We start from the raw sequence: 26,622 nt of genomic DNA on the forward strand, positions 1-26,622 counted from the left end.
GTGTGGAAGGGGCATTAACTGCTCTCCAGTGTTGGAGGGGTATTCCCTGCCCTCCAGTGTTGTAAGGATAGTCACAGCCCTCCAGTGTTGCAGGGGCAGCCACTGCCCTTCAGTGCTGGAGGGGTGGTCACTCTCCTCCAGTGTGGTAGTGGTGTTCACAACCCTCCAGTGTTGTAGGGGTGGTCACAGCCTTTCAGTGTTGTAGAGGCGGTGGCTGCCCTCCAGTGTTATAGGAGTGTTCACTGTCCTCCAGTGTTCTAGGGCAATCACTGCCCTACAGTGTTGTAGGGTGATCACTGCCCTCAAGTGTTGTAGGGCAGTCACTACCCTCCAGTGTTGTATGAGCAATCACTGCCCTCCAGTGTTGTAGGGATGATCACTGCCCTCCAGTGTTGCAGGGGTATTCTCTGTCCTCCAATGTTGTAGGGGCATTCACTGCCTTATAGTGTTGTGTGGGTGTTCACTGCCCTCCAATGTTGTAGGGGTGTTTACTGCCTCCAGTGTTGTAGAGGCATTTACTGTCGTAGTGTAGTGTTGTGGGGGGGTCACTGCCCTCCAATGTTTTAGGGGTGGTCACTGCCCACCAGTGTTGGGGGGCAGTCACTGCCCTCTTAGTGTTTGTAAGGCTGCTCACAGCCTTCCAGTGTGGAAGGGGCATTCACTGCTCTCCAGTGTTGGAAGGGCATTCACTGCTCTCCAGTGTTATAGGGCGATCAGTGTCCTCCAGTGTTATGGGGTATTCACTGCCCTCCCGTGTTGTAGGGCAGTCACAGCCCTCCAATGTTGCAGGGGCAGCCACTGCCCTCCAGTGCTGGTGGGGTGGTCACGGTACCCCAGAATGGTAGTGGTGTTCACAACCCGTCAGTTTTGTAGGGGCGGACACTGCTGCCCTCCAGTGCTGGAGGGGTGCTCACTGCCCTCCAGTGTTATAGGAGTGTTCACTGCCCTCCAGTGTTGTAGGGCGATCACTGCCCTCCAGTGTCGTAGGGCAGTCACTATCCGCCAGTGTTGTAGGTGCAGTCACTGCCCCCCAGCGTTGCAACGGCGTTCAATGCCCTTCAATGTTGTAGTGGTGGTTCCTACCCTCCAGTGTTGCAGGGACGATGGGTGGACAGTGGGTGGTCACTGTCCTCCAGTGTGGTAGTGGTGTTCACAACCCACCAGAGTTGTAGGGGTGGTCACTGCCTTTCGGTGTTGTAGAGGCGGTCGCTGCCCTCCAGTGTGGGAGGGGTGTTCACTGCTCTCCAGTATTGTAGGGTGATCACTGCCCTCCAGTGTTATAGGAGTGTTCACTGCCCTCCAGTGTTATAGGGTGGTCATTGCCCTCCAGTGTTGTAGGGCAGTCACTACCCTCCAGTGTTGTAGGGGCGGTCACTGCCCTCCGGTGTTGTGGTGGCGTTCACTGCCCTCCAATGTTTTAGGGGTGGTCACTGCCCACCAGTGTTGGGGGGCAGTCACTGCCCTCTTAGTGTTTGTAAGGCTGCTCACAGCCTTCCAGTGTGGAAGGGGCATTCACTGCTCTCCAGTGTTGGAAGGGCATTCACTGCTCTCCAGTGTTATAGGGCGATCAGTGTCCTCTAGTGTTATGGGGTATTCACTGCCCTCCCGTGTTGTAGGGGCAGTCACAGCCCTCCAATGTTGCAGGGGCAGCCACTGCCCTCCAGTGCTGGTGGGGTGGTCACTGTACCCCAGAATGGTAGTGGTGTTCACAACCCGTCAGTTTTGTAGGGGCGGACACTGCTGCCCTCCAGTGCTGGAGGGGTGCTCACTGCCCTCCAGTGTTATAGGAGTGTTCACTGCCCTCCAGTGTTGTAGGGCGATCACTGCCCTCCAGTGTCGTAGGGCAGTCAGTATCCGCCAGTGTTGTAGGTGCAGTCACTGCCCCCCAGCGTTGCAACGGCGTTCAATGCCCTTCAATGTTGTAGTGGTGGTTCCTACCCTCCAGTGTTGCAGGGACGATGGGTGGACAGTGGGTGGTCACTGTCCTCCAGTGTGGTAGTGGTGTTCACAACCCACCAGAGTTGTAGGGGTGGTCACTGCCTTTCGGTGTTGTAGAGGCGGTCGCTGCCCTCCAGTGTGGGAGGGGTGTTCACTGCTCTCCAGTATTGTAGGGTGATCACTGCCCTCCAGTGTTATAGGAGTGTTCACTGCCCTCCAGTGTTGTAGGGTGGTCATTGCCCTCCAGTGTTGTAGGGCAGTCACTACCCTCCAGTGTTGTAGGGGCGGTCACTGCCCTCCGGTGTTGTGGTGGCGTTCAGTGCCCTCCAGTGTTGTAATGGAGGTCCCTACCCTCCAGTGTTGCAGGGGCATTTACTGCCATTCAGTGTTGCAAGAGCTTTCACTGCACTCCACTGTTGTAGGGGTTGTTCCTGTCCTACAGTGTTGCAGGGACAGCCACAGCCCTACAGGGTTGTAATGGCATTCACAGCCCTACAATGTTGTAGGAGTGTTCATAGCCCTCCAGTGTTGTAGGGGCGTTCACTGCTCTCCAGTGTTGGTGCGGCATTCACGGCTCTTCAGTGTTGCAGGGCGATCACTGCCCTCCAGGGTTATGGGACGTTCACTGCCCCCCAATGTTGTAGGGGCAGCCACAGCCCTCCAGTGTTGCAGGGGCGATCAATGCCTTCTAGTGCTGCAGGGGTGGTCACTGTACTCCTCTGTGATAGTGGTGTTTACTGCCCTCCTGTGTGACAGTGGTGTTTATTGCCCTCTAGTATTGTATGGGCGTTCACTGCCCTCCAGTGTTGTAGGGACAGTCACTGCCCTCCAGTGTTGTAGGGCAGTCACTGTCCTTCAGTGTTGTAGTCACGCTCACAGCCCTCCAGTGTTTTTGGGGTGGTCACTGCCCGTCAGTGTTGGAGGGGTGGTCACTCCCCTCCGGTGTTGTGGTGACATTTACTGCCCTTCAGTCTTGTAGGGGGGTTCTGTACCCTTCAGTGCTGCAGGGGCCTTTCACTGCCCTCCAGTGTTATAGTGGCGGTCACTGTCCTCCAGTGTTGTAAGGGTGGTCCCTGCCCTCCAGTGTTGCAGGGTCATTCACTGCCCGCCAGTGTTGCAGGTGCAGTCACTGTCCTCCAGTGGTGTAGTGGCCTTCACATCCTTCCAATGTTGTAGGGGCAGTCACTGTCCTCCAGTGTTGTAGGGGTGGTCACTGTCCTCCAGTGTTTTGGTGGCGGTCATTGCCTCCAGTGTTGTGGGTTGGTCCCTACCCTCCAGTGTTGCAGGGGTGTTCACTGCCTTCCAGTGTTGTGGGGCAGTCACTGCCCTCCAATGCTGTAGGGGAGGTCACTGCTCTCCAGTGTTTCAGGCGGTCACTGCCCTCCAGTGTTGTAGGTGTAGTCACTGCCCTCCAGTGTTGTAGAGGCAGTCACAGCCCTCCAGTGTTGCAAGGGGGGTCACTGCCCTCCAGTCGTGCAGGGACATTCACTGCCCTCAAGTGTTGTAGGGGCGGTCAAGGCGCTCCAGTGTTGTAGTGGCATTCACAATCCTTCAGTGTTGAAGGGTGATCACTGCCCTCCAGACTTGTAGGGGTGGTCCCTACCCTCCAGTGTTGTAGGGGGGTTTACTGCCCTCCAGTGTTGCAGGGGTGTTCACTACCCATCAGTGTTGCACGGGTGGTCACTGGCCTCCAGTGTTTCAGGGGTGGTCACTGCCCTCCAGTGTTGCAAAGGCATTCACTGCCCTCCAGTGTTGCAGGGGTGGACACTGCCATCCAGTGTTGTAGGGGTGTTCACTGCCCTCCAATTTTGTAGGGGCAGTCACTGCCCTTCAATGTTATAGGTGCAGTCACCGCCCTCCAGTGTTGTGGTGGCGTTCACTGCCCTCCAGTGTTGTAGGGTGGTCCCTACCCTCCAGCATTGTAGGGATGTTCACTGCCCTCCAGTGTTCTAGGTGTGGTCATTTCCCTCTTGTGTTCCAGGGGTGGTCATTGTCCTCCAGTGCTGCAGGGGTGGTCACTGTCCTTCAGTGTTGCTGGGGCATTCACTGCCCTCCAGTCTTGCAGGAGTGGTCACTGCCCTTCAGTGTTGCAGGGGTGGTCACTGATCTCCAGTGTTTCAGGGGCGGCCACTGTCCTCCAATGTTGTAGGGGCATTTCCTGCCCTCTAGTATTGTAAGAGCATTCAGTGCCCTTCAGTATACAGGTGTTTTCACTGTCCTCCAGTGTTGTAGGGGTGTTTCTTGCCCTCCAATGTCGTAGGAGAGTTCACTGCCCTCCGTTGTTCTTTGTTTGAATCCCTGGAGGTGAATCCCCCTCGCTCTATAGCGACCCTAACCTCCAGTACTTCTTTTTGCAATTATACCAGCTTGGAGACCACAGATTAGAGTATGTTTTATTCTATGGGAAGCCCATCTGCCCTGGGTGTTTTCACTGAGTTCAAGGAGGAGTTGCCACCTTTTTACCTGTTAAAAAGCCAGGCCAGCGTTTGTTCTGTTTTTCCATCATCCTGTTGCCTGTATATTGTCTGTAGCCGTTCCATTGATTCTTGTTTCTTTTGCTTTGACATTTCATTTTTGGCTGCATTATGACTGTTCCCTTTTCCTGTCTTTATTAGCTCAGTCTCACATTGGTTGGGAAGTTCGTTCCTGAGTCTAAAGGACATGTTCATATATTTAACTATGATGGGGTCTTTGAATGCCTCCCGAAGGACTGTCTTAGAAACCACGGACCCCTTGTTGAGATCAACAAATTGTCTGTAGCCCTCCCAATCTACTTATAGAAATAAGGCCCATATTTATACTTTTTGACGCAAACCAGCGCTGGTTTGCCTCAAAAATGTTACCGCCGGCAAACACCATTCCTACACGCCATGCGGGCGCCTTATTTAAGGAATGACATGTGCCTGAGCTGCGGACTGGTCTGAGTAAAAAAAAATGACTCAAACCAGGCAGCGCCGTCGTAGGGGAAAATGGGGGTTGTGCGTAAAAAAATGGCGCAAGTCAGGTTTGAGGCAAAAATCATGCCTCAAACCGGACTTGCGCCATTTTTTTATGCACAACCCCCATTGAAATGACTTCTATCTTAGCAAAGACAGGAGTCATGCCCCCTTGGCCAATGGCCATGCCCAGGGGACTACTGTCCCCTGGGCATGGCCATTGGGCACAGTGGCATGTAGGAGGCCCAAATATGGCCCCCCTAAAGCCACTTTAAAAAAATTAAAAAATACTTACCTCAACTTACCTGTACTTACCTGAGATGGGTCCCCCCATCCATGGGTGTCCTCCAGGGGTGGGCGAGGGTGGCAGGGGGTGTCCCTGGGGGCAGGGAAGGGCATATCTGGACTCCTTCCATGGTCAGAGACCATGGAAGTGAGCCCACAGGTCCCTTAACGGCTGCCCTCACCCAGGCGTTAAAAAACGGCACACATTAGGCTGTGCGCCGTTTTTAAGGCCTGCCCCCTCCTGTGCGTCAAAATGATGCAGGCGTATAAATAAGGCGCACAGGCTTTAAAGTCATGTTTTGGGCGGGAACGCCTACCTTGCATGTCATTAACGTAAGGCAGTTTCCTGCATCCAAAAAATGACGCACACGGAGGAATTTTGACGTCCGCAGGATCAAGCGTGAAAGTTTAAATATGGTGCACAGTTTGCGCCGAATGTGCGCATTCGGTGCAAACAGAGTATAAATATGCCCCTAAGTGTCTGCAGGTGCCCATGGCCAAGTAGGCATCTGCACCACAGGTCCACTCAGTCTACACTTCAACATAAGCACATGATCAGATAACATTCTTCCTAACTAGGTACCTTCAAGAATAATCTGTTCAGAAGTATGACTCATGTGGGAAGGGTATAAAAGGAATTCCCTCTCTTTCCTGTTGTTGTCCAAACTACTATTAGCCTCATTGTCTCCATTCCAATGTTCAATTTACACAAAGCTCTACTCTACTTAATGGACTATCAATGCCTCTAGAACTATCCAATAGTGGGTCAGTGGGTCAAGCACAGAGTTTACAATCCCCGATCCACAATATATTTAATCTTTGCATAGAACCTCTTTAAGTGCAGTATAAATATCTATATTATCAAAATTGGGTGCATACACATTTAACATGAGCATTAATCTCACTATAGGGGACTTACATATCTGCCCCCTTCAACTGTAATGGGAAGAAGGGTGTAATGTCAAGTGACACTCTCCTCTGCTCTGAAGCATAAGATTAACCCCACATCTGCCCTATCATGATGGAGTGACATTATGTGACTTTCCTGTAACATAACTATTGGAGCAGAGTAGATTTTTTTATCTAACCACATTATTGATAAACTTTACATTAAAACAATATTAATTCAGTCACCTATATTGTTGTCCTCTTGAATTCTACCTTTCTCGAATGCTGCATAATCAACCCCAATCAATACTGAAACAATGCTGGCCAAATGCACAGGTACACAAACATGGGGGCAGGGTTGAGGGTAGGGCCTGGCCTACAGCCAGGCTCTGCACTCAATCCATTGGTGTAACCTCCTCATATGGCCATCAACCATCCAGCAACAAACCCCATGCTCTTATTGTTTTCAATTTTTTTTTGCTCATGTAGAATTTCCGCAGGACTCCTGTGGGACTTCCAGGGGAGGACATGTGGGGGCCACATTTGATACCTTTGAAGTTCCATGGTATTCTGATGAGGCCCCAAAAAAAATGATCGCTCCAATTCTTTAATTTGTGGTGCTGCAGTACTCCTGAAGGAGTCTTGCATGATCAACTGCCAATATATCTATACATTTTGAACCTTAATCACTTGAACAGATTACAACAAATCACAAAAAGTAGTTTTTTTGGGTAAAGATCTAGCTATCTACCAAATTTGGAGTGATTTTGTTTAGCTGTTTTGGCTGTACGGTGGCCTGTTTTTTCCTATGGAAAATTCTTGGGAAAACAGTGTTTTGGGACTCCCACTTTTCTTAGACCCTGCTCAATGGTTCACACTGAAATCTTTTGGTAAGGAGCAAACGGTGGATGAACTTCTTTTGGAAAGCTTTATGAAGATTTGTCAAACAGATGGGTTTTAATGCTGAAGCTTCTCTGTGAGAACTTTGGGACTAGAGTTGAAAAATCCTCTGTGGGCAAGCACCACAGCTTTTTAAAACAGATTCGTTTTTGTACTGGCAACCAGTGGAGTTGTCCAGTAGGCCTAAGTACAGACTATTTGCATAGCCTAAACTCAACATGATCAGAGTATGAACTGCTGTGTCATGGATGTCAATTCACCAACTTCCTCTGAGGGTAGGGGTTGCAAGGGAAGTGCCAAGGGTCACAAGGGACAATCCAGGAGCCACAGCTGCGAACCTGGCAACCCCTACATGACATCTCTGTACTGCACTGCAAGTGTCAAGGGTAAAAGTTCCAAAAATGTCTCAAGCGACCATAGTAGGCAAAACATAGAAGGATCTATCATTGTCAAACTTCACAACAACTGTTGATGACAAAAGGGAAGTGGCCTCTCCTGCAAGCCACCATTCATGGGACCAGTACTCCGGTGCATTTCTGAAGATCAAGACTTCAGTCTTTTCTGAATTGCATTTTAGGTGACTCTGGGCCTGATTTAGGGACAGATGTATCGAACAGTTTTTCCCATTCTGAGTCTATGGGAAAATGTGTTTGTACATATGGTCCTTAGAGTTTAGCGGAAAGGTTACTTTGTCACAAATGTGACCGACACACTGTCTGCCGTATTAAAAGATCCATAAGCTAAAACGGAATTGTGATATGGTGGACGGCATATCTGTCACATTTGTAATGGAGTAAACCCTTCCGCCAAACTCTAAATCAGGCCCTAGGTTTCATGGTATTCTGACAAAATATTGAGTTAAAAATATATGGGCACACAAATATCAAGTTTTTAATATAGTGATACACAATATGATGCAGGAATATCGTTGACAAAAAGATTGATTTTCAAAGGTAAGTATTATTGATGATAAACATATCTATGTTAATATATTTTACAAAAATATCATTGTAAAGAATATGTTGTTTTATCATCTTTATGTATTATAGTATTTGTCTTAATTCATATAAGATAAATGTTTTGTATGTTTATTGTTATCTTTTTAAATATAGTTTGCACATTTGTAGTTGTTTTTACATTTAATTATGAATTGTAATTTAGTGTTGTAGCAGGTTGTGGTGTTAGAAGGGGTACAGGGTAGGAAGTAGATTCATGATAAATAATTAAGTATATCAATTATTTATTTGATAATTAATTATGTAAAGTGTTCAATTAATGTAGTTTTTAAGTTATGTGTTGTGTGCAGGTTGTGGGCTTTGTAGGGGTAAAGGTTGGGAAGTTAATTAATTAAAATGAATTAACAATTCATTTTAATTATTAATTATTTAATGGATAACTAATTGTGTATACTGTGTAATTAATGTTTTTTGTAAGTTATGTTTTCGCTTCGGGTTTTGGCTTTTTAGGAGTGAAAGATGGGAAGTTAATCAATTATAATAAAACAATATTTAATATTAATAATATTTATTATTTAATTGATAATTCATTATGTAAATTGTGAAATAAATGAATTGCTATATTTTAGGTGGGGGTTGTGGCGATTGTAGGGGTAAAGGGTGGCCAAGTCACTGAATTATAATTAAATTACTTTTTAATTACTATTAATAAAAATTAATTATGTAAATTGTGTAATTATTATATTTTAAAGTTATATTTCAGGTGCGGGTTGTTGGGTTTGTAGGGGTAAAGTGTGGAAAGTTATTTAAGAAATAAATAATTGATAATTATTAATTTATTATTAAATGAATTGTGAAAATAGCATATTTGTTAAGTTATATGTTTAGTGTGTATTGTTTAGCTCGTATAGGAATAGGGTGGGAGGTTATTTAAGTAATCATACATTTTCATTTTTTTTTATATAATTTATTAAAAACTGTATTTTATGAGTTAATTTGCGAATTGTGCTATACTTTTTTATTTCCATTGCTTTATATTACTAATATTTGTTTTATTTGATAATAATTATTAAAAGCTGCATTGTAGTTAATAGAGTTGTTAAAATATGTTATTTATTCTGAGTCCAACGCTTACCCTACTGTTGCACATATTGGAGTGGGAATACTAAATTTGACCCCTCCTGAGTGCAATGCTTTCCCTACTGTTGTACCAACTGTAGCAGGATTAATACATTTTGCCCCTCTTTAGTCCAACGTTTCCCTGCTGTTGCACCAGCTGGAGTGGGACTCGTAAAATGTTAACCCTTTGGTGTCCAACCCTTTCCCCACTGTTGTACAGACTGGAGTGGGAAGAGTACATTTTACCCCTCCTGAGTCTAACGCTTTCCCTACTTTTGCACCGACTGGAGTGGGAATCGTAACATTTAACCATTCTTTATCCAATGCTTTCCCCACCGTGCACAGAGTGGAGTGGGAAGAGTAAATTTCATCTCTCCTGAGTCCAATACTTTACCTACTGTTGCACAGACACTGGAGTGGGAATAGTAAATGTTACCCATCCGGTGCTGAACGTGAGTCCTATGGCATTAGCGTGGTATTATATGTGGACTACCCGCAGATGGTCCTTTTGAGTGGTGCTGTGTAGGACACCTTTAAAGCCATCTTACCACAGGGATAGGCTGGTTGAAACTGGTTCACTGACATAGGGGATCATTATGAACACGGCGGTAAACACCGCCATGTTCATGCTGGCAGTCTTTCTATAGAAATGCAGGTCGTCCACATATAATACCACGCTAATGCCATAGGACTCACGTTCAGCACCGGATGGGTAACATTTACTATTCCCACTCCAATGCCTGTGCAACAGTAGGTAAAGTGGTGGACTTGGGAAGGTTAAAATGTACTATTCCCACTCCAGTTGGTGCAACAATAGGGAAAGCATTGGACTCAGGAGAGGTGAAATTTAAGTGGCTAAAGAGGCTATATACACACTAAACAGTGTAGGGCTAAGCCTGGAGCCCTGAGGCGACCGTGCCTAAGTGGCTTGCGTCCTCATGATGCCATCTTTAACCAGTACTGTGACGACCCCATTAGCTAATATTACACGACCACCAATAGACATTATTTGGCTGCTCCTCTCCCAGTACTATTCCGGCCCATATCAGCCAGTGCAATGCATTTGCAAGAGCCAGCACTGCTCAGCTCCTATTCACCAACATTGTGAAGCCTCTTCCATCTGCTAGTATTATGTGTGTTACTAGCTTCAGATAGGACCGTACACACATCTGCATCATGTAGTATGTATGTAACTGCCTCCTGAACCAGCTGGTGTTTTGCAGTTACTACCACCCATCAACCAGCATTGTACAACTGCCTCTACTAGAAGACTTCCTGCTCCAGTACTGATCAGCCAGCTTCCTGGCTGCATTACGCAAATACGCCACCCACAGCCTCCCCTCCCATACCCTACATAAGTGCATCTCCTATACCTAGTCTTTTAACAAATAAATCCCACACCTCTTTTCGTCTTTGTTGCAAATGTCTGTCTTTCTCCACTTTATCACGCTGGTTGTTAGGTTAGGTTAATCTGTAGTAGACCTCACTGCCATCTGGAAGCATGTATCGGGTCCTTTGGAAGACAGATGTATTGAATGTTTGTGAATCCAGAGTACCAGACTGTGCCATTCTGCACACAAAAAGAGGAAAATGTGTCTAAGGATTGCGTTTGTGTTCCTTCCTGCATAAAAACAACCTGCTCTGTAACACAGGCACCCTTACACTATGGTACAGGGAGGCCTGCATTGGCGCTAGGCAGCTCACAGTTAACCAGCAGAAGGAAAGAGAAATGTTGTCACACAGAGGGTGCCCCCCAGCGCCCTAGGAATGTGCACTGTTTGCTGTGGCAGACAGTGCGCATTCCGAGAGTGTTGTTCAGGGGGGCCCCCAAGCACTGGGTTTTCGCCAGCCTTTTTATGGCTGGGTCCCCTCCATTAAAAGGCTGGCGGAAACTTGACTCATGACCACCACCACCGTCAGCCCGTCAGGATCCATGTTCCTGGCAGAGATGGCAGTCTCCTAGCGGTCCAACCACTAGGGTCATAATGTGGCAGTCAGACAGCCTGCAGTGCGGCTGTCCGACCACCACTGCGGCATTCGGTATGAGGCCCTAAGTAAAGTGTTTCATTTGTTTTGATCTTATTAACATTTTTGTTTCCATCACACATCAGATTTGCAAAAAAAATTGCTTCATTTGAGCTTTTCTAGTTGCTGATATATTTTGATATGTGTATATTTCATGTACAGGTATTTAAATGCTGTTGTGTGTAGGGAAACAAACTGTCATTATACAGCCTTTCCTTTCACTTCCTGTGCCCCACTAAGATTGTCAGCTAGGTACCTTTTACAAAATCCTCTCACTTTTTAGTTAGAGAAATAAAAGTAAACATCAGTTTGGAATAAGCACCAATTTGTCAGAGGACATACCCTGACATGTGACCTTTGTCTTTGCATGCCCAGATAACATGACAAGATAAAGACAAAAATAATTTAAAGGCATCTTTATCACTCATTCACCTTCTGAACTTCATCATGGCTATCTCTAGGGCTCATGCAGCACCCCCAACCACCTTTACTTCCAGCGTCTACGCCATGAGATTTCCTTCCCTTCACTTTCGGCCAATGCAACTCAAGGTCTGCTCATGGACAGTTGTTTTAAAAAACAATGTGAATACTGTTTTTGTAAAATTAAAAAGCAAGGCACATCATCCACCTCTGGTGTGAGTGCATAAGTGCATTGATTAGCCGGGATGAGCCACCTTGAGTCCAGGAAGACATTTTACAGCTGATTGCTAGGTTTGTGTTAAACGTCGAGGTAGATTATAAAAGGCTGGAGTTTGTCACCAGTGTTGAAAAACCTACACAGAAGGTTGAGTGTTGCGCTGGTTGCAGTGGTATTGCTGATTATGTAGGTAAAGGGAAGAAAATAAAGCCTATAATGAGTAAAGTGATTGAAACTACATTTTCTTTTCAAACAAAATCATTGAAACTATATTTTCTTTTTAAAAATAGTGTTAATATCTGATTTTTCATTTATTTCTGATTTACTGAGTTTAGGAAAACACATAATTGTTTGTATAGTCTTCCCATTTTTGTCTGATTTTGCAGGCTGTAGGACTTTGTGAACTATGCCACTGTTAAACAATAGATGCTCCTGTTCTTTCCCCTTAAAACATGTACTTTGCTTTACATTACCCCTTTTGGATTATTCAGTTCCTTCAAATGCTTTAGTAAATAGCTTAGAAATGCACCCATGGCATTAAAATTAAATGTCGTTCATGAGCTGCAGTGTGTACTACCCATCTATATGACAAAAATATGTGGCTTGGAACAGTACCACTGTGCACTGGGTGTGCCATAGTTTAAAGGCATTGCAATACAAATGACAGTTGCAGTGCCTTGGTCATTTATGAAAGCCTATTTTTATACATATTAATAATAAATCACCCTGAAGTGTGCTTTGAAAGCCCACATGGAAGGTTACCTAATATATGCTTAATATATAAAAAGTGGCATACTATATGTTTGAAATAGAGTATCCTCACAGTGACCAAATACCTAAAAGCTGTTTCCACTGTATTGGTTCAGCTATAATTTCCATAAGGCAGGCCCACATGTGATTAAACGATTTGTGACACACCTTTTTGAAAATGCAAGAGGAATCATTCAAAGTTATTTTCTATGTAGGGTAAAAATATAATTTAAAGGTTAAATTAGTTTATTGCTAACTTTATAAACAATTACTTTCGGGCTGACTGAGCCAAAACTGACCCACAGCCAGTTTTTGCCACTCATCTAACCTCCAGACACCAATACACATTCCTGGCTGGAATTAACAACCTTGATCACCAGATGACAATGGTTTGGCCTCTAAGTCTAGGAAGAAAGGGGTGTTGTCAAGACTAATAGGTCTGGCATTGGCTGTCAATCTTTTACTTCACTGATGCTCATGAACAGTGAGGAAGTGAAAGCAACTCACTGAAATAAACAAGAGCGACTTGTTAGTTGGCCCTTTGTTTTAAGACTGCGTAGTGTGTGAGGAAAATATTCTGTGAAAATGTACAAGTAAGTATTTGTTTTTAAAAAAAGCAGAAGAACGAGACATTTAAGCAATGAGTTAAAGAAAAGCAGTGAAGGATCCCTTTCAGTTTTAAAATTTGGAATAAGTATTTCATAACTCTCAAACTATGAAGTAGTGAACCTTTTTAGTGCAATATAAGGGCTCCTTCTAAATGTTAATAATAATCATATTATATTCCCACAGGCCTGAATAGTCTGGGCCTTTGAGCAGATGCGCATTGTCCCTGGTGTTCTATCCTCGGGCAGATTTTCTACACTGAGTCCTGCCCCGCAGAAGTGTTTGATATTATTGAGGCGCTAGTGGGCTCTGCGGTCTCCTGCTCTCCACTGATTGCATTGCTTGGTTATGTGAAGGATAGCCCTTATGGGGGAAGGGGACTCGTGAGCATACTCTTACTGTTGGCAAAGTGCAGAATTTCAATGTGCTGGGGATGCCTCCAAGTGTCACATAAAACTGAATGCCTTGATGATGCGGCATAGTGCCATGAACAATGACAAACTTACTGGAACCCGATGCTGGCTGGATCGCTCCCTCAGGACATTTGGTCCCCCCCGGTGGCTTGCTTGGGTGTGCACACTGCTGACTCACTGAGACCTTCTCTGAGCCCTTGAGTGGAAAGTTAATGCTGGACACGATATATCTGTGGGGAATGCATTGAAAAAAAATTCTTTAGTCAAGCATGGTGTTAGTTGCCCTGCTGACGACCTGAGTGCCTTCTTCCCTCTCTTCCCCTTAACCTCCCCCCTCCAGCTTCCAGGCTCCTCCTTATTTCCCCCTTGCCCCGCCCTCATGCCCTGTCCCCCTTGCTGCTCATACCTGTCTTAAGCTTTATGCACAGATGTGTTATTTTGTGTATAAACATCTAATATGCTTGCCTTTGCCAACTTCCTCTCACCGTTCACTCTCCCTCATGTCTTTGTTCGTATTCTATTTGCTAACTCAATAAATAAAATATTTAAAAAATGGTGATAATAATCACTAACACAATGCGATTAAGGCAAAAATGTGATTTTCTCTTTAAGTAATTAAAGGGGTTTAAAGGAAAAGGGAAAAAAAATCCAACCTGGTGTGGATTAGGCAGTGTAAAGTCACTTTTAATCAGCTAAGAAAGCAAATATGCTCTTTTCAGCCCTATTTAATATACAAAAATGACTCACTAATGAGGCATCTTAACGGGACATAGTGAATGTCGGCTCTGTGGTTTCAAGTTTTTGCCCGTCGGGGTCCATTAACCTCCAGGCACCCAGTGAAGGGCCTGCCGTGAACGTAAATAAGGACAGGAAGTTGTCTGTGCAGGCTGTCTACAGTGAAGTGCTTGTTGTTCCGCTAGCCTAATCCTGATTTGATTATAGAAAAGTGTAAGTATGTTAAGTGAACAGATATTTTGGTGCACTAAGAAAGTATCATCCTATTTAAACATATTATTTGTTTGTCCTAGCAAATCAAAACATTAGTTTTATGGTAGTTACCATTACAGGGGAGCAATTTTTCATGTCACGAACGTGGCCCAAAAAAATGATGCTTCACATTATCGTGACAATGTAATATTCTCTTCTGTGCACACGGCAGATTGAGGCCATTTCAGCTCCCACATTAAAGGAAGCATGGTCATGAAGGAGCCTCTCGGATCCCTCTCCTTCCAGCCTCACACATCCCTCTCTCTGCAGCAGATCATGAGAGGCGAAAAGATCACAGCCTCGCGGAGACCTCTGCTCAAAGTGGTCCACATGAGAGGAAAAAGAGCAGAAAAGAACCTGGCAGAGCTCTCTCCTCACAACAGTCCACCCGAGAGGAACAAGAGTGGGAAGAGAGCCTGACAGCGCCTCGTAGAGCCCTCTCCTTGCAGCAGCCCACACGAGCATGGACTTAAATTCACCGAAATGGCAGATGGTGCCCCCAAAATGGGGCATTAGGGGCCGGCTCATTAACAGCTGCCGGGGACCCGGAAATGACTGGTTTTGGCTGCCTTATCAGCAAAATAACAAGGGCAGAGGCATCCTGCTCCCCCTCAGGAGGGTAAAAAGTGCACTAAAGTTTGGCACAAAGACACCGGGCTAATAAGGGCCGAGTAAGGACAATTAACAATTCAAATCTCCCTATGGGGGAACACCACCGCAACCTCAGCTGGGGCACGGGGGAGTTTGAAAGGACTGAGCTGCCCTGCAGAAGGGACATTCATGAGGTAGGGGCAGCACAAGGAAAGTCAAGACCCACCCACACCAGAACACCAGCATTGCCACAGGGCTAAGAGGGAAAGCTAGTGGTGGCAAAAGGGGTATGTTGGATGGTAAGGGAGGCACACCGGAGGGCGGTGTGCCAGAGGAAGGCCACTTACCTTCAGATGCCTTATGGCAGGGTAGGCATGCCAATAGGGGAGTAAGCGGAGCATGGCACTCACAGCCCAGACCCGCCGATTGGCAGGCACAAAATGTACAGACAAGGTAGCGAGTTGACCCTAACACCAGTAAGAGCCTACCCCTCTCACAATCAGAGAAAGCACCAACAAAAGACCAACAAAAATGTATGACCCCAAAAGTGGCATGGAGGATGGCCTCAACAACAAAACGTGTATGACAAGCAAACGACAAGGACTTGAGTGATATAAGGTGGAGATGATTTAGGACATGGCAACGTTGATGGTTATGACCTGTCATGCAGCAAATTTTATGATCTTGAAAAATGATTTGTACATGACAAAGATGATGTATGAACTTATCAACACCTACAGACAGTGATTTATGATCATATCAAGAAAGATGGATGGCACTCAGAATGAGTTATGACACTATAATAATGTTTTATGACCTTGTCATTATAATTGATGACGGACAACTGTGATTTGCAAGGTCAATGATGTAACATAAGACATAAGACTCCATGCATGTAATAAAACTGTGGCCAAATATGCGCACAACAAAATAGAAACACACTGCAGTTATAAGTTTATTGATGGATGTATATGTTGGATTGCACAAATTGGAGCGGGCCAAGTGTGGGTGTTATGCCAGCTGTAGCGGAAGTGACATCACTTGCTCTTTAACCTCCACTTTCACTCACACACACACATACACACAAATTCACACTTACAATCTCTCTCTCACATAAACACACTCTCACCCACAAGCACTCAGACAAAATACATTTAAAGTATTTTTTTACTTACCTCTGATGCCATGGAAGGGCATATTACTTTGTATTATACTCAATTTTTTACAACACTAATAGTGAATAATGTGTTATTCACTATTAGTGTAATACAAAATTGACAGAAAACAGTGAGCCAATAAGAACGAGCTGTCCCTGTGTTCCCGACACTGAATTTGCCTCCCCTGAGGCCAGGCAGTGCCAGGGGTCGCAAAGGCAGTGCCAGGGGTAGCAAAGGGCAAGCCAGGAGTTGCAGCTGTGAACCCTGATGACCCCTAAATGATGCCCATGCACACAGGAGGAAGAAGAGTTGGAAAAGAGCATCACAGGGCCCCCTCCTCACACTGGTCCACATGAGAGGATGAAGAGGGCGGAAAGAGACATGCGCCAAGCCAGCCAGGGCGAGCGAGTGCAATGAGCTCGAAGTATTGTGAGAGACCACCTGCTTCTGAGGCTGGACATAGAAGCCAATATACTAGCCTTAGGAAAAGGCCCCACTTCCTGCAGTCATTACATGAACGTGCCTCATATTCCACCCCGGAGCCAAGCAAAGCAGAGATGGCAATATGGCGATAGCAGGCAAGAAGTGATTGTGGGACAGCGTCAGCAGTGAAAAAGAGAGAGAAGTGGCAATAAACTGATCTGCACCTTTTTACGTCAGCACCAGCACTTTTTGAAACAGGAGACTGGACTACCATTCCCGGCACTGAAGTGACCTACTTTTTACGTGGATGTTTACATGTACAAGGGTGAAATGCTGTCACTCACAGTTCAGTAAGCCAATGCCGTAAGTGGGCTGACCCGTTGCCCCATGCTGTAGTCTGTTGTGGGAGGATGAAAATGTGAATGACACAACAGTAGACCAATGGATATGAAGAGGGATGGCTGAAGTCCCTGCAAGTATATTATATGTAATTTCACTTAAGCCAAAAGGTCTTGGCTAAAGCCAGACATAAATAGATGTCACCCTTAACCTGAATGGCATTGGGTTCAATGATGGTGCCCAAAGTGTCTATGGCTCATGTTTAGCTTGGCCTGGCCCCTGCTGCAGTAACTTCTAACCACTCTGGTGGCAGAGGCATCCCTTTCTGCACCTCACTTCCCCACAGCAGCAGACGCAGCCTGAATTTCTACATCGAAACCACCAATGCCATCCAATATCTGCTCCTGGAATTTCCTGTAGCACCTTCAAATCTTACACCGGAGAAGTGGGAGGGTTGCGTTGACGGCTATCTGCCAGTAAATCACTGGTCTATGCTGGAGCCTTACTGCTGCTGGTGAACCAAGAGTACAAAGCCCACTCCAACCAATATATGTTTTTTAAGCAGTTCCGTTTTCTTAAATAATAGAATTCAATTAAACTAAAAGACTCTCCACTAAGATGCAATGACAATGCAAAATCTAAAATCTCTGAAACACACAAACTGATTCATAATCCTTACATGCCCTTATATAAACAAACCTTTAAATTACGCTAGCATCCTAAAGACTACTAACTGCAACATTTTCATCTAGCGTAGCAGTCTACTAAATATTAATTCAAATTTAATATAATAAATTTTAAAAATGAAATTATAAAAATTGAAATGCGAGTAATTTGTATATGAAAAACATTCCTAATCTATCAAACCCTTCATCCTTCATCCTAACCAAAGAAGAAAGTGGGAGTCTGAATTACCCTCCTCTTGTAGCCTGGAATAACCCACAAAGTAAACAGCCCAGAATCCTCTAAAATCTCTGAGAAAGATCGTTAAGACCTTGATAAGCCAAGTGAATCTCCAGGGTAAGTTTGAGTCCACTCAATGCCAAGTCTGATACGCAGGATCCTCCAAATCAATCAGGTCTTCCAAAAGGATCTGACGAGACCCGGATATAAACAAAAAAGCTAATATTCAGCCAAATCCAAGCACTGATAATTGTCTTTAGCTTTGGACCCAGTGAGATTTCACAGTGAAGACAAGCACAAATCCCTTTACTTTTCATTTCCTGGAGAGGCGAGTATTGAGAAGAGCAGAAAAGGGATTTACTACTCAGCTGTAAATTTGTTAACTTTGATATACTTTGGTGCTCTTTTAAGGCTGTGATATACGTGTTGATGAAGTCTGTGGTGTGTGGAATCCAGAGGTATCACTGAGGTGCGCAGAGAAGCACTGCGTGCCGAGATACTGAGGGACACCACAAATGAGGGGCCCTGAGAGACTCTAAAGTAGCTCACCTGATTCAGCAAGAAGGACCCTTATATCAACCACTTTCTTTTATCGATGGTTAGGTAAATGTCGACTTTATGGAGAAGTTCTGCTTTGCCATCAATCCCTATTTCCTGGATGGTGCACACAGGCCACTGCATTATTTTGTTTATAGATGGGTCGAAAAGCTTTCATTAATTGGCCAGCAGAACAAAGCATGTGGTTGCAGGATGGGATTTGGTGTGTGACCCACCAGTTTTCCCTAATGTTGTACAGACATTTTTAGAATACAGAATGCATCCTTCTGGAAAGATCCATAGACATAAATCGAAGATCACCTCCACCTTATGCATGGTTCAAACAAAGAGGAACAGCCCCAGGGGGTGGGTTTGTGCTAGTCTCTATGTGTGGAAGATCTGATAAGTTTCTCAATTTGTTTCTTAGGGCCAGATGTAGCAAAGGTTTTTACCCATTCTGTGTCTATGGGAAAAAGTGTTCGTACATATGGCCCTTAGTTTTGTCCTTGAAAGGAGTGGGATCCTTTGATGGTGGGTGTAGGAGGAAGGCCTTGGGTGGAAGGAAGCCTTTGAAACTTTCTTTTGTGTCTCCACCTTGCGAGTATAACATTTAAGCAATCCCCTCACAAAATAAGTATGACCATTAAAATTACACACCAAGCTTTCTCTGGCTTCCCCTGGCTGAGGACCTCCAAGCTGTTTGCATGGATTATTGGAGTTATACCACAATACCAACAAATATGCAGTCGGTGTGGATGCCGCCACTTATGTACGATCCCAAAGTCTTGAAGTTTGGGGTTCCACAAGGTTCTGCATGGAGTCCAACATTGTTTAATGTATATCTCTGCTGATGCATTGCTCACAGCGGTGCCTAAGACTAAGGGGAAGGAATGGGGAGATTCCTCCTTATCTGCTTTGGCTACCAGGGGTTGGAACTCTTTGCCCCATACCTCCGTGCAATGAAGGACGCAGGATCTTTTAAACGCAATTTGAAAACTTGTTTTTTTAATGGAGTGTTTTAATCTTTTCCCCTTTACGATACCGGCGGTTTACAGACCTGTAGCTCTGGGACACTAAGCAGAGTAGCCCCACGCTTTATAAGTGGCTTGATATGATTTAATTTGATTTGATTTACTTATATTATCAGACAATGTCAGAGGTGCTGGGTATAATTCATCTGCCCTCATGGTAACTTCAGAATGTGAAATATATGATCGGTAAATAAGATAAAGACAGAAAGAGTATGAGAACTTGTCCAATCACAGAACACAGGAAATATTCACAATTTGTCCATGTTTTTCAGGAAACGGCCTGTCCTGCCAGCAGTGCATCAGCAGCAACGATACTGCTTGCACAGGCTCTTCACAGGCCTGTCCCACCACAGCTGATAACTGCATTTCTACACTCACCCAGACCATCATCACTGGTAAGTTAACGTGAGAAGTGACCAAAGCGTAAGCTGCTTGCTAGTAAACATTCAACCTGTGTGTCCGGCTGTCTAAGCATTCACCCCCCTTGGACTACACTACATCCCATATACACTCTGTAGGAACGATCTCTTAAAGATGAAATAACACTGCGCAAGCCCATGCAATTCCAAGCATGAATGCCAGACACTATCACCTTTCTTACTTTTCTACTTTCACTTTTGGCCCCTCTCAAACCTTCTCAAAGAGCTCCATATATTGGCACTAGAGGGCAATACTTTCAAAGAGGTATGGGTCTGTAGACTTCAAACATACCACAAACTTGTCATTAAGTTTTAGGAATAGAAGTGTGAACAATTGTTCATCTAGAAACTGCACCAAATACAGTTGATTTAATCTTCAGGTGGAGCCCTTTAACCCTTCCGAAGACGCTCAAGCCACGGGTGCCCCATTTTTATAAAGTTAGGACATCTCAGATGTGACTAACTTGACTAGTTTACAGGGCTATAGAGCTGATTGTGTGGCTCCTGTAATGGTCAAATCCTGTACCACACCCCCATAAAGGAATCAGCTCAGGAGATCAGTCCCATAATGGTCCAAGAAGATGACTCCATGTCACCTTAAAAAGGGTACTTCTAAGTCACATGAAACAAACCACTCTAGGATCTTGGAAAGTATCTAGAAAGAATGAATTGAGTAGAGGATTTTGGAATTAATAAAGAGATAATGCATTTAGGGACCACTAGAGAGATTATAGATTGACAGCAAGCAGACATCTCTGCATCTGAAAACGAAAACAGTTGTTCCCCAATAACGATCTGATTTAGGGTCAGGACAGAAAAAGCATAACAATGCAGTCAGATAACAACCCACCTCCATTCCATCATGGTGGGGATGATGTGGTCATGTTTCTTGTGACCCTTGAAGAGGTGGGCTGCTGTTTGATAGCAAAGGCCTTACCCAAAGTCCTGTTACCCATACTGCTATTAAACCCCATGACCTTTGCCTGTGCCTAGTAGCCATTCTGTCAATAGCGCCAAGACACTGGCCAGTGCTTAGCACCCATGCTGTGAATAGCGCCAATACATTTGTTTGTGCTTATTATCCATACTGACAGTAGCCCCAAGACCTTTACCTCTGCCTTGTTCCCATGCTGTCAATAGCCTCAAGACATTTGTCTGTGCATTGTACTCATGATGTCAATAGCCCCAATACTGTTGCCCCTGCCTAGTATTCATACTCTCAATAGCCCCAAGACCTGTTCCTGTGCCAGGTAAACCACACTTAAAATGTCCCAAGACTTCTCCCTGTGCCTAGTGCTTATGCTGGTGCTCCATCAGGGTGGGGATGATGTGGTCACATTTCTTGTGACCCTTGAAGAGGTGGGCTGCGGTTTGGTAACAAAGGCCTTGCCCAAAGACCTGGCACCCATACCATCAATGAACCCCCGACCTTTGCCTGGTAGCCATGCTTTCAGTAGGCCCAAGACTTTGGCCAGTGCCTAGCACTCATGCTGTCAATGGCCCCAAGACCTTGGCCTGTGCCTAGTACCTATGCTATCGATAGCCCCAAGGTCTTTACCCATGACTATTACTCATGCTGTCAACAGCCCCAAGACCTTTACCTGTACCTAATACCCATTTTGTCAATAGCCACAAGACCTTTGCCTGTGCCTAGTACCTAAGCTGTCAGTGACCACAGAATATTGCCTCATCAATTCAGAGTTTGCTATATTTTGTGATACAAGGAGGAGACATTTCATTGAAGTCATCTAACTGGGCAGGTCTCTTTCAAAGACATAGAGCAGGGACATCTTAAGGATTTTGGGGGCCCTGGGCTAAACATAATTTGAGGACCCCTGCTCAGAACAATTATGAATTTATTATTCACTTTTAGCTCATTTACACACTCGACTTGACAACTCTCTTTGGCCAGCCTACATCTGGGCCCAACATAACATAAACAGAATGATTATCAGCCTGAACCGGCCCATTGCATGTGGTGCTGTGGACTGTTGTCTCCCATTTTGGCCTGTACATGTCAAGGGTGTTTTTTTTGTTTTCAGCACTCGAGTTCCTTGTAGGTGAGGAACAGGGACTCTATGTCATGTGACACTAGGTTGTGATTTCATCGACTCCGCAGCAGCTCCATGTATATAGCGCAATTAGCGAGGGAGAGTATAATGCTGCACAGACACATGGCCTACCTGTCACATAAGCAGAAAGACTAGTGGTCTGGCCAGGCCTTCTAACCATAATCTATATTGTTACACTGCAATTAGCCTGTCAAAGCCATTCAAGTGCACAGTGTTGTGCTTATGTTTACTTCACTGTCTGTGCTGTGAGCAACAGGTATTCAGAGCCAGGACGCAGCAAGCTGAAATCGCAACACCTGGCCACAGCCTAGAAAGGACAATGCAATCACAGAGGAACCCCACCATGCCAATCTTTACTGCACACTAATGGCCACATTTGTTAAGCCCTGGCATTGCCTTTGCATCATGCAAGGCAATTGAAAGCAATGTAAGGGCTTAATTCAGATTCACCAAGCCACACATAGCCACCTTACAACAAGGAGAACTATCTTTATTTATACTCATTTTTAACTCTTTCTAAAGATACTGCAAATTGCTGCACACATAGAAAGAGGACAACGCCTTTAAGGATTGTTGTAACGTAGGCACCGTTGGACCATGGTACAAGTCTGCCTTAATTGATGCTAGGCAGCACTCAGTGCGACAGCACAGTGAGAGAGCAAGAATGTGGCAAATATTAGTAAATATGGTGCATTCATGCCCTCTCCCTTCCACACAGCAGAGCAAGTCGTCTTTTTGTCCTTCTGCGTTGCAGTGTGTGAAAGCTTTGAAAATCTGCAGCTGAGTGTCCTCATGTTTCATAAAGACAAAGGCCAATGCAGCAAGGCTGTGCCTATGCACTTGTAAAGATTAGCTTGCTGCTGAATTAAACCAGAATAAAATAGATATTTTCAGTAAGTCTCTCCTCTCATGCAGGTGCCGGACTGGCCACACAGCCTGGAATGGCAAAAAAAAAGAAAGTAAGTAAACAACCAGGGTTTTTTTAGGTCGAGCATAAGCATTTGACCTCTTGTATACTTTTAAGTATACTTCTTCTGTGGACTTCCAGCTATTTCATTTGTTAGTTTCAGTGCCATTTGAAAATCATCGCTAGTTAGTGACCAGTCATGCCTCTTTGTCCCTCCTCCTCCTGTGTGGGAGCAGTGACCAACTACTATAAAATTATGCTTTGTCCTGTTTATCTGATCTGTAGGGTACTTTTTTTACTTTGCTTCCTACTACTACTTTGTTTCCCTTTTCATTCGCAGAGCACTCTTCCTCTGAGCTTAGCTGTAAACAAGGCGATAAATCAGGCTGTTAGCTTGGTTACATTTGGTCTTTGTGGGCTCTCGGCACCCTAATGTAGGAGGTTGGCCTGGTTTGTAGTGGGTACCTATGGTACTTACACCTTATACCAGGTCCAGCTATCCCTTATAAGTGAAATGTAGGCAGTGTCTAGATGTCAGGCTCTCTAGAGGTAGCTGTGGTTAAGCAGCCAAGGCTTATCTAGGAGACATGCAAAGCTCACGCAATACCACTGTAGTCACACAGTACTCACACACATAAAAGAAAATACTCAGTGTTACAAAAATAAAGGTACTTTGTTTTGGAGACACAAATACCAAAAATACCATAGAGACTATAGTCCCTTAGGTGGCACGTAATACACAAATTATACACACCAGTATGCAGAAATAGGCATGAAAACTGTTAGAAGACATTGCAATTAGTAAAAATCACAATAGTGATAAATGGGCCTTGGGGAGCAGAAACCATATACTGTGGAATGCTAAAGTTGGTCTCCCACCTAGGCAAGTGTAGTGTGTAGAGGGGAGCTGGGAGTACTACAAAACCCCAAAGGTAAGTACTAGAACCCACCCCAGTGACCAGGAAAGCAGGATTAAATCACAGTAAGTTCCTAGAACACACACATAAACGTGAATCAGAATTATGCAAAACCCAGAAGAGACTTCAAGACACCAACAGTGAATTCCTGGAGAAGAACACCTGTGGAAGTCCAAGAAGCACAAAAGAGTCCAGGAAGAACAGGAGCACCTGCTAACCCGGATAAAGGTGCAAAAGGAGACTCCCGGTAAAGAAGGAAAGTCAGTACTGCATCCAAGAAGACGAAGTCAGGTTCCTGGTTGGTGCAAGTGATGTCCCATGCTGGGTGGAGGATCGCAGTCAGGTTTGTGTCGTCGGAGTCTGCCAACAAGCCTTGGCACCCGCAAAGCTCGCAGTTAGTGGAAAATGGGGCTGCCCGGGACCAGAAAGGACCAGGTGGACTCTACCCAGGAGAGGGCATCAGAGGGAGCCTTAGCAACTCAGAGAGCCCAAAGAAAACCAGGCAGCGCACACAGGAGCCCCACAGCATGGGGACGAGGAAGGTGCAAAAGAGGCCCACACAGCACTACGAGAAAGGCTCCCATGCCGCCGGAGAACCATTCAGGAAGCTGTGCGTTGCAGAATATAGGGCCGGAGCTACAACTTGGACTTTGAGGAAGGATGCCAACAAGCCGTGGTGGCTGCAAAACATGTGGTGCACGGGGGTACTGTCTTGCGTAGGCAGGCAAGCTCTAACCTCCACCAAAGTTGGACAGTTGGGCATGAGGACTGTCGGGACTACTTCAATCCACCACCCTTGATGCAGGATACACGCTGCTCAGCAGGAGAGGAGGTCCACGCAGCCAGTCGTCATTGCAGTTGGTGCCTGCAAAAGCAGGGGAGTGACTCCTTCACCCCCAAGGAAGATTCCTTCGCTCTTCTGGTGCAGGCTGGAGACAGGCTGTCCTCAGAGGATGCACGACCGGAAAACAGTTGCAGTTGCTGGCTGGATCCGGAGATACAATGTTACAGAAGGCATCTTGCTTCTTTGTTGCAGCTTGTAGAGTTCCTGGATGGTCCAGATGCAGTTTTGTCAGTGAGAAGTCGAAGTGGAGGATGCAGAGGATTCCTGCTGAAGTCTTGTAATCTGAATCTGAGGAACCACCCTAAGGAGAGACCCTCAAATACCCTGAAAGGGGGATTGGTCACCTCACCAGGTAAGCATCTGTCAGGGGAGGGCTCTGATGTTACCTGCTGGCACTGGCCACTCTGATGCTCCCAGAGTTCCCTGGCAACCTTGAATCCAAGATGGCAAAACACAGGGTCCCTCTGGAGGAGCTCTGATCACCACCCCTTGGGTGGTGATGGACAGGGGAGTGGTCACTCGCCTTTCCTTTGTCCAATTTCGTGCCAGAGCAGGGACTGGGGGTCCCTGAACAGGTGTAGACTGGTGTATGTAAGGAGGGCACCAAATGTGCTCTTCAAAGCATTTCCAGTGGTATTGACCTATGTCCAGCACACGTGTAAAATGGCATCCCCACACTCACAAGGTCAGGGAATATGGTCCTGGGGACACCTCTGCTAGTGCAGAGGTGCCCTCACACAAAGGTACTTTGCATCCTGCCCTCAGGGCTGGAGGGCCTGCTATAGGGGTAACTTATAAGTGAACTGGTGCAGTGAAAATGGCAGTGAAAGGGTGCTTGCACCTTTTCACGCAAGCTGCAATGGTAGTCCTGCAGAAGCCTTTGCATGGGCTCCCTCTGGGAGGCAAAATATATGCTGCAGCCCATAGGGATCCCCTGGAACCCCAAAGCCCCGGGTACCTAGGTACCATATACTAGGGACTTATAAGGGGGCACCAGTATGCCAACTGTGAGAGAAATACAGAGTTTTGGGAGATAGAGCATATTCACTGGAGTCCTAGTTAGCAGGATCCCAGTACACACAGTCAATCACACTGACATCAGGCAGAAAATGGGGGTAACCATGCCAAGAAAGAGGGTACTATCCTACACTCCTCTCTCAGTTACCTGTCTCCTGCCCTTCCTTGGCTTGAGTTTTCTTTACTAAGTGTGCCTCCCTGTGTGCTGAGAGCAAGGGCAGAGGATCACTTGTAATTGCTCATAGCCTAGGCACCAGTTCTACCAAGGCTCCACAATCCTTAGAGAGAGTGCCCACTTCTGCTCCATACTGGGATCCCACTCGCAGCTCCATCAGTGCATCTCAGGTAACACATTCCAAGCCCTCAGCCGTGCCAGGAACTCCACAACGATGTTTGCCAGAGCACCTCATGTCTTGCAGTCAGTACACTCTGCTGCTCCAGTACTGGGACCCCGGGAGCAGCTCCATCAGTGCTCCTCAGCCATGCACGTGCCAGCAACCGTACACACGCTGTCTGCAGAGCACCTCAGTTCTAGCAGTTAGTACACTCTGTTGCTCCAGTACTGGGACCTCGAGTGCAGCTCCATCAGTGCACCTCAGTTCACACACTCCAAGCCCTCAGCCGTACCTGTGCCAAGAAGCCCACACATGCTGTCTGCCAGAGCACTTCAGTTCTTGCAGTCAGTACACTCTGCTGCTCCAGTACAAGGACCTCAGACGCAGCTCCCTCAGTGCACCTCAGTTCAACCCCTGCAAGTTCACTTCCTTTCCTATCCTGGGACCCTGCTCACATACAGTTCCATTATAGCAGCTCACTTCTAATATTCAGTCCCACTGCCAAGCCAATATTGGACCCAAGAGCAATACACAGCTCAGCCAGTGCACCTCAAGTCTAACAGCAAACTCCACTATTGATGGGAACCATCACAGCTATGCCAGAATCCATCAATTCTAACATTCAGTGCACATTTCTTTTCAGTACTAAGGCTCACACACACACCCTTCAGGACTCCTCACTTCTGTGGT

The 26,622-nt window shown here is 45.8% G+C and overlaps 1 protein-coding gene across 2 annotated transcripts in view; it reads left to right on the forward strand.

Moving 5' to 3' along the window:
- The window catches only part of LOC138247452 (phospholipase A2 inhibitor NAI-like), a 92,715-nt gene that overhangs the window by 49,501 nt on the left and 16,592 nt on the right, over window positions 1–26,622 (forward strand). For both annotated transcript variants that reach the window (XM_069202078.1, XM_069202077.1), the window contains exon 2: window positions 19,694–19,816. In XM_069202078.1, the coding sequence (XP_069058179.1) occupies window positions 19,694–19,816 (123 nt within the window). The remainder of the gene's footprint in view (window positions 1–19,693; window positions 19,817–26,622) is intronic.

Source organism: Pleurodeles waltl, chromosome 7 (assembly GCF_031143425.1).
Source record: "Pleurodeles waltl isolate 20211129_DDA chromosome 7, aPleWal1.hap1.20221129, whole genome shotgun sequence".
Classification (NCBI taxonomy): Eukaryota; Metazoa; Chordata; class Amphibia; order Caudata; family Salamandridae; genus Pleurodeles; species Pleurodeles waltl.